The sequence below is a fragment of the Rhododendron vialii genome, chromosome 11a (genome assembly GCF_030253575.1).
Source record: "Rhododendron vialii isolate Sample 1 chromosome 11a, ASM3025357v1".
Taxonomy (NCBI): Eukaryota; Viridiplantae; Streptophyta; class Magnoliopsida; order Ericales; family Ericaceae; genus Rhododendron; species Rhododendron vialii.
Genome location: NC_080567.1, coordinates 25,720,820 through 25,729,956, shown reverse-complemented (window position 1 = coordinate 25,729,956; position 9,137 = coordinate 25,720,820). Strand labels below are relative to the sequence as shown.

The following is a 9,137-nucleotide window of genomic DNA, read 5'->3' as shown; positions in this document are numbered from 1 at the left end:
GCTCTTAGCAATTTATCAAATTTTGACAATTGGATAATCAAAAGTTCAAAACTACCACCCTTTTGTCAATAACCAAACTTTTTCTCTCTTTCATTTCTCTCTCTCTCTCTCTCTCTCTCTCTCTCTCTCTCTCTCTCTCTCATATTTTTAAAATAAGTTATTATTTTTTTTACAAAAATAGTAAAACTGTTTTTTATTAAAAAAATATTTTTTTAAAACTGTCTTCTTCTTTTTTTTTTTTCAAAAACTGTTATTTTAAAAAAAAATACATTTTTTTAAAACTGTTTTTTAAAACTTTTTCCGAAAGTTTTTTTTCAAAAAATTATTTTCTATTTCTAATAACATGTTTTTATTAGTTTGAAAACTATTTAAATTTTTTTGTTTTATATGGTGACAATTTATAGATTTTATAGGTTGAAAAGGTGATGTGACAAGTTTTGATTATTCAATTTTGATTATACCATTGTGAACATCTACATTGCTAAATGATGTGGCAACTTTTGATTATCCACTTTTAATTATTCCACTATGGATGCTCTAAGCCTTGTATTACATTTGGTACAAAGTTATACGTAAAAATAGCACCCAAAGTAAAATACCTTTGGGCCACTAAATTTCGTAGGTTCATGCTAGATGTAGCAATAGCAAACCATTGGAGAAGCTCTAAATTTTATTAATTTTATTACAAATACTAACGTTGATTACATCTTTACGTATATATATTATGCAAATCGCATGCCGGAAAGAAGTTACAACCCACAACATTGGGATTCTAACCCAAGCATCACTCTTCGTAAGAGAGTTCCCGATCCACCCGACCAACCCCTTGGAGTCAATCGAATGAGCATCTTGTGGTGCCCAAGAGTTCAGGCTTCCTCAACCAGAACTGCTGGAACCTCTGCCTTGCATACTCCATGTAATCAAAATCAATATGGTTCACATAACTCTGCAAATGGAAAAAAAATTATGGATTAATTAGTCCTGTGTTTAAGCCGCGAGATCCGAATAAGCAAAGAAAGAAGAACAAAACTTACGGAGATAATTCCCCATAAACCCCAGAACAGGTGGTTAGCAAGAGTGTGTTTCTCTGCATCATCCATAAGCTGCTCTACTTCATTGTCACTGGGTTGATTCCCTACGGACAGTGATGGAGATTTTAGGTGAGATGAAAGTGAATACATCCACTCAAAAGTGAAGACCTCGTTTGTTTTCCTTTTCAATCTGATTCGCAGAACATTTTTTCGCAAACTGTTTTTGAAAAAGGTAAAACACTCTTCAACAAATTCATTCTCAAGAGCAAAAAGAGTTTTCAAGAATTCATTAACATCTTTTTTCATGCATGCTCTTATCTAAAACGTGGGTTGTCAAAAAAAGCATCGGACGAAAATAGCGACCGATTACTCTTGGCCATATGGTTTTGTGTCGAAGAAAAAGCGGTAAACAAAAACGATGGCAAACAAACTTGAAACAACTCCAAGAGGGACCATTGACTTCAGGACCCCGGAACAAGTCGAGGTGCGTGCAAGTTGGTAGGGGATGAGTGGGACCCACATTCCATAATTTCATCCTTGGATATTAGCATTATAAGACTTGAAGGTTGTTTGTACGGAACAAATGTCATCCAGAAAATAAGAAGGGGAAAGAAAGTCCACATCTGCTTTAAGGAGTTGCTTTCAATCAACTCAGCAATATAGACTGAATACCCACCACTTAAGGCGGGCACACAATCTTCTTTATAACAAGGTCAACACGTTCATTATGTTGTATGTATGCAATGTTCCCAAGAAAACCAATGCCACCAAGGGTGAAAATGTCATATTGAGAAAGTTCCACACTTTTTTTTTTTGTTTTTGAGACTAACCAAACAGGTGACTAGGGAGGAGAAAAATCTCTATTCTTTTCTCATCTATTAACGGCCAAAAGAAAAACACATAGTAAAACTTGGCCCTTTTGCTTTCTCATCTCTCTAAATGGATCATTAGAAAATCATATGCTAAAATTTGGCAGTTTCTTATAAAATACCCAAGCAGGTGATTAGGGAGGAGACAATCCCTTTACTTTTCTCCTCTCTAAATTCCAAGGGACCCTTAAAGGCTGTGGAATATATATTTTATTTTTGATAACTCAAGTGTTCAGGCGAGCTTACGCGCACCTTGATCCAAAAACATCAAGACAAATAACAAACTATTGAACTAACCCGCATAACAAAGATATTTGTGTACAAATCTTCGTCGCTCCTCTAGACCTGTTAATTATGAAAAGGGCACACTTTAGATCCCAATATGCACAGCAACATAACTAGGATGCCAGATAGTATATAAGTCGAAAGGATGAAAATTGAGGCAATTAGACAGCATGAATAGACTGAAAATCTCTTACCGGGATATACACTGTAGTCCAAGACATGAGGTGTTTCTGTATGATAGTTAGCTGCCATCTCACAGAAATGATTTGCAAGGTCATAGGCAACAGGATTGTAACTGGCATACTCATAATCCTGTAAAAACAACAAAATAAAATTTTAAGAGTAAATTTCATTTGTTTATATATATATATATGGCGTTTCTAATAAGGGCACCCTTATTTTCGTTAAATGCAAACGTCGTTGGTAGCCATTGGATCGTGATTTCAATGGTCTAGATTTTAATGAAACTTTTCCGGGGGAAAGTTAATTGTGACCGGTCATAAACCGTCAACAGATCTGGACCATTGAAATCACAATTCCACAGCTGACAATGGGAAATCCGCATTTTTCTTGGCTAAGGTCACCCTTAGCTAAAGGCCCTTGTGTGTGTGTGTGTATATAAGTAGATTCCAGAATTGTGGAGATGATTAGGGAATTTGCAAACTCGAAATCATCCGAAAATCAATTGGGGAAAGTGTGTGCTGAAAACCTTTTAGAAGAGATTCAATAATAAAAATAAACCGAAAAATGAAGAAGAAGAAAAAAAACTTACAATTAGAGTGATTGATCTGGTCTCCTCGTTCATCATGATGTTACCGTATTGCAGATCATTGTGACAAAACGCAACTTCTTGGTCGTCCCGTGACAACTCCTTTTCCAGTAGGAGTATTTCCTCCTCCAAAGTATCTAAGCGAAATTCCTCTGCTATTTCAAAGGAACACAAGCTCTTGGCCTCATTCAGCCAGTGTCTGAGGAAGAAAACCAACGGTACATTACACATTCAGAATCGCAATGCACAAGGGAAAACTCCAACTGCCGATAGGTAGGTTTGTACCTCATTGTATTCCATAGAACCACGTTCTTAGGACCGGGCATATCAAGATTATGGAACTCCCTCAATTTAGCTGCTACAAGAGCGGATACTTCCACGTCACGGAGATCACCGGCTGATAGTGTCTGAAAATCCCAAACAAAATATGGTAATTCAATACTCAGAAATGGGTATATCTAGTCTAACTCTTCTGAAGTTTGGGCCAAGTAATATATGTTGAGAAAACCTTCTGATGAACAAGATAAGTGATGCGAGACATGAAACAAAATGGAAAGCCACACATACCTTAGCATAAATGAACTCCTCCACTCGCCCTTCTGGGAACAGGCCAAGAAGCCGAGGCCCCTGGCCATGCTTCGATATGCACTCAAAAGTCCGAATTTCCTCCTCCCGGTTAAAGAAAAGCTCTGCTCCTTCACCGTAAATCCGAACTAAAACTGTCCTAGTAGTTGTATCATTATCTGTCTTTGTAGGCCAGCTTATCCTGTAAACTTCATTAGTCATCGCTCCATTTAAGTGTACCACTTTTAACATGTTTGTATCAATCAAATCCCCCCAACTTGAAGCCAGAGATAACAGTAGCTTCATCAGTTCTTCAGGCACAACAAACCCATTGGTCTTAACCGCCATGATATGGTACAAAGGTGCTTCAACTACGGAAAGAATATGAACGAGAATCGATTACAAGTGGATAATTAAAAATACTGAACAGACGGAAGTGACATTTAAGAAAGATATAGAAAAGTAGAAAACCCAAGTGAAATAACATAAGGAAATCAAAGTGCTTAGCAGAGAACCAGAATGACTCTAAAATGAAACAGAACTGCGTATAGTATCGTCAGAAAGGACCAAATTGGACCAACCATAGTTTCTTTGAGACTGTATGCACATACGCACATGAACATATACCCAGTTGATAGGTTGGAACGAAAAACAAAACTCAATGATTTTAACATAAACAAGTTAAAATTACTCATCAGAGAGCCAGAAAGACTACTAAATGAAATAGAGAATTGTGTTAATACTAACAAAAGAAAGGACCCAATTGGATCAACCATGGGAGCATTTAGTATTCACAAAAAAACAAAAAACAAACCTGGTTTGTTTAGCACATGCACACATACCCATTTGGTAATTCCATACACTGAACAAACCAACGGATAAACAGAAAATAAAGTCAAAAGTACTAAGCAGAGAACAAGGACCACCAAATTAAGGGAATTGAATTTCCATATATTGCTAAAATAAAAATCTTGGAAAACTGACCAAATTGGATAAACCATGGTTTCTTTAGCACTACATATTCATACCTACACAAAAGCACAGATACCAAGTTGACTGGTTCATATACAGAGCAAACCCATATGAATTAAGGAAGAGAAAATGACAAAGCAAATAGAACTTCCAAAACAATCAAGAATCAGAAAACCACAAAAGCACAGATACCCAGTTAAGGGAATCATGCATAGAACAAACCCAATTGGATTAAGAGACAGAAAACCAAAGAGCTTACCCGAAAACCAAGAGGGCTGTGCTAACCAAGAATGTTGCCGAAGAATCTATATTCGCCTTGGTGGGTTTTGGACCTTTTGATTAATAAACCCAGATTTGAAATCAAGTGTGGTTCGGAATTGAAACTTCCAATTGGCCAATTCAAAGGACAAGTTAGTCTTGGTAGTTGGTATATATAGTTGATTATGGGTAAACAATGAGGAGGAAGTCAAGAACGGGCTTTTCCCTCTTCTGCATTAAAATATCACAGCGAAAGTTTGATTCTGTGTATTCTCTATTAGAACACCGTGACCACACGCATAGAAGCGCGTACTACGCTACTACACCAATGAGAATTTCCCACGTGTCGGTGAGGGGGAACAGGGAAACTTTCCGCGAAAATCTGAGAACCAAAAAGAACGGAAAATCTGAGAACCAAAAAGAACGGGTATGAAAGGAATGCACAAGGTACGAACTATCGCCGCTGCAATTATTCTACAATCAATCTCACATACGCATCTATTTACACACTTTTATACTCATAAATGTGTGGGCTCTATATATATTGAATGTGTGTAGTGTAAGTGAAGCCCACACTCTTGTAAGAGTGTAGATGTGCAATAGGGTGTGTAATTAGACATAATTCTAGCATTTTTTATCGCCTCGAGCCTTATTGAATGCGTGGCCTGTTTGGGACCCTATAATTTGGAGAAAAATAATGCACAGATTTTGACTTGAGGGCGTGAGGTGTGTCGTCAACTGGTATTATCCAATCTCGAGGAAATATCTTGGATTTGCAAAGAATTGTCCTGACTCCAAGTCCTGAGTTTAAATAATTACAGGATTGACGTCAGCTTTGTTTAATTGGGGTTTTCAGAACCAGCTCCTCTTCTTCTTCGGGATAGTTTTCAATAAGGTTTCACTCCACTTATTGCTTTCTTTTTCTTTTTATCAACACTCCACATATTATTCTTATTCTGTATCTATCTCTCTCCTCCTATTATTCAAAAAACCTCTATCAAAATGCTTAGCAGAGAACCAGAATAACTCTTAAATGAAATAGAACTGAATATAGTATCGTCAAAAAGGACCAAATTGGACCAACCATAGTTTCTTTGATCAGTACACACACACGTGAACATATAACTAATTGATACGTTCATAAATTGAACAAAACCCAAAATTTTTAACAGAAACTAGTTAAATTCTTCATCAGAGAACCAGAAAGACTATTATATAAATGAAGAGTGATGCTAAATGTACCGACGGGGTCGGTATCGAAATCGTAGGGACGGCCGCGCCGGGCCGTCTCCGACTACCGGACGGCCGATCCGAGCCCTTCAAAAATTCTATAAAAAAAAAAACGAGGGGGCCTACGCGGGAATCAACGGCATCCGAAGTGTGTAAGGTGCTTGATCCGAGCACCATTTTTTCGTGTATATATGTATATTCACGGTGTGTAAGGTGTGTAAGGTGCTTGATATGAGCCTGCTCTTTTTTTTCCCCTCCTCTGCATTAAAAATGTGAAAACTTTATGTCCATCTCAAAACCAATTATTGGCAATACGTGGAGAGGTCCCAGATGTTATTAAGTGATTACCCATTCCACTCCCAAGCAATATGAGACTCTATTTTCTTAACATCCCCCTCACGTGCAGCCGCGTTTGAGATCTGTCACGTGTGACCACTTTTTGGGTCCTATCATCGTGCAGCCTTTTCGCTGGTCTGTCATCGCGGGTTGTGGATTATGAATTTTATAAAATATGGGGTGGAACGGGCCCCACTTTGAGACCATGTGGAAACTTTATGTCCATTTCAAAACCAATTGACAATGAGTGGAGAGGTCCCAGATGTTATTAAGTGACTCCACTCCCAAGCAACGTTGGCAGCGCGTGCGATGCTACTTAACCAATGAGAATTCCCCACGTGTCCGTGGGAAACCCGAGGGAAGATCTGAGAACCGAAAAAGGGTATGAAAGTAAACGGCCAGATGCGTCAAGATACGCACTCCGCTGTCGCATAATACTACGGAGTATTTTATTTTCCTATTGAATTATGTGAAGCGTTTTTTGGCTGTGTTTGGAAAAAAATGAATGCGTGACTCTGACTTGGGGACGTGGATTGAGCCGACTATATTAACCTAATCTTGAGAAAATATCTTTATTTGAAAAGATTTAAAAATTGAGTTTAAAATAATTGTGCGATAATTTTCATGGGATCTGGACCGTTTATCTCGGTAATTAATGATCCGAATGTATTTTTGACCGGTAAAAATTAACTATTACCGGTCAAAAATACAAACACACTGAGACCATTGATTGTCGAGATGGACGGTCTGGATAAAAATCCTCACACAATCATCACGGAAAGATAGTCATAGAGGATCCGGATCCATTTTCTTCTACCAATAAGGATTTGGATAACGTTTCGTATCGCTCCCTATCAGTATAAATACAGCCTCTTTTAGAAAAAAAAACAAATGAATTTAAGTAGTTCTCTAAACAGATTGTTTCCCAAAGAGAAGTAGTATATTTTGCTTTTAAAAATCAAAGCTGCCGAACTCATTTTTGGTCGACTGTTTGCCTTTCTATTTTTCAAAAGTCATAAAGAAGATATAATTTGGGTAACTCGTGGTCAGCTGATTAGCCGAAGACCAATTCCGCATCATGCGAACAGGCGTACGAGAAGTCATTTTCAGAAGCTTAAATTGTAACTTTGACATTTGAAAATGTCTGTTTCATGGCAACTGTCAATAATTGGCTAGTCACATGATAAGAGCGAACATATATAGTTTTCAGTTAAGCGTAAACAATATTCTACTTGACTCGATAGGCATACATATAATATCGAGAAAATTAAGTCACACGAGCTCGACTTGTTTAAGAGCTCGACTAAAACTAGTTTGACAGTCACATTAGCTCGACTTGTTTAAGAGCTCGACTAAAACTAGTTTGACCTTGATGCGATAGATAAGCGAATCAAATTTAATGATATCTTTTAAGTCCATTTATCTTTTTTATGGAGAGAGTAAACCTCAAGAATTGACTTAGGCATCCGAGTGCCTGTCCAGCCAAATCCCTCGGTTGGTTAGCAGCTAGCTATGTTTCCAAGGATTTGCAGTTAAGACTTACTGCGAATTATATTTAACATTCTACTTTATCGAATCGGCAATACGGCACCACAGACACACTAATTTCTTGATGAGTCCGTATTTTTCATTTGTAACATGGCCTTTCCATTCTATGCAATAATAAAACGTGCATCATGCTTTTTGTTGAGAAGCTTAAATTAATCATGGCTTGCAGTAATAAAAACGTGCATCATGCAATTTAATGTGATGCGTTTTTAGAATGGGACCACCCAACATATGAAGAAGCTCTGCCCAATGGGGCATGTGCATGGGCCTGTATTGTTGCAAATCAGCCCATCTTGTTGATAACTATGGCCACTTTCTTAACTGTATTGGATCAACCCTAGGAAATTATTTTAAACAAAAAAGAACAAACGTAATTCCCGAATGATCAATTAACACCCAGATTTACTTTTTTTTTAATTAAATGTGACGTATTGGGAGAGAATGATCAGTCTCGTAAAACGAAAAATAAGTACTTAAAAAAATAAAAACCTTAGCAGAACGGGGCCTTAATCTCATGCGAAATGTAGCCGCTTTGTTAACGTTTTGAATGAAGTTTTTTTTACTGTTTTTATTGGGTTTTTATGCTGGCACTTTGTGCATATGAGTATCTCCATTGAGATTTGTGTCATGGACTTTTCCAAGAATAGGTAAGCTCAAGTTTAACAAGGATGGGAGTAGCGGAAGTAATTCAAACCCTACTGTTTTTGGTGGTGTATTTAGAGAAGAGAGAGGACATTGGGTGCTCGGATTCTTGGGTCGACGCTTGGAAGACTGCACCATCTTAGCTTGGACGCAGAGCTTTGGGTTATTTTCAAACACTAATGCTATTAGTAAAGAAGAAAACAAAGAAGACAACAAAGAATGACATGGAAAGTTGACAGGCAAAATAATGGACCTCACTTCAATTGGTGAAAATTCAAAAATTTAGAGATTTCAAAATTTGACTAATTCTAATCCCTGGTCCTAATTTTTATAGTAATACTAAACTAATTACGGCAACTATTAAACTAATTGTTCTAATCCCTAATAATATTAAATGGGTTCATAAGATTTAGTGTGATGCAAACTGATGAACTAATCAGGGCAACTCATACTCAATTAATTGAACCACTGTAGAGTTCTAATATTTAATCCCCAGTTCTAATCCCTAGTCCTAATTTTTGATTCCCTACTTTTAATGTCTTTATTTTTTAATCCCTAGTTTTAATCTAGACTTTCATAGTGACTCCGGTATTACAAAAAAGGAGACATGATGCCGACACTGCAAGAGAGAGA

At 37.3% G+C, this 9,137-nt stretch overlaps 1 protein-coding gene across 3 annotated transcripts; it reads right to left on the bottom strand.

The window, feature by feature from the left end:
- Positions 1-652: 652 nt before the first annotated feature.
- On the bottom strand, positions 653-5,075 carry LOC131306545 (probable choline kinase 1). Of its 3 annotated transcripts, none has more exons than XM_058332854.1 (8): positions 4,750-5,072; positions 3,522-3,889; positions 3,240-3,361; positions 2,958-3,153; positions 2,380-2,497; positions 2,198-2,245; positions 1,035-1,135; positions 653-946 (listed from the first exon to the last, which is right to left on the bottom strand). In XM_058332854.1, the coding sequence occupies exons 2-8, from the start codon at positions 3,864-3,866 to the stop codon at positions 833-835; spliced, it is 1,044 nt and encodes a 347-aa protein (XP_058188837.1). In that variant the 5' UTR covers positions 3,867-3,889; positions 4,750-5,072; the 3' UTR covers positions 653-832. The 3 variants fall into 3 exon arrangements, with proteins under 3 accessions (XP_058188837.1, XP_058188838.1, XP_058188839.1); XM_058332855.1 differs by lacking the exon at positions 4,750-5,072 and adding an exon at positions 4,503-4,541; XM_058332856.1 differs by lacking the exon at positions 2,198-2,245 and having other exon boundaries at positions 4,750-5,075.
- Between the last annotated feature and the right edge of the window lie 4,062 nt (positions 5,076-9,137).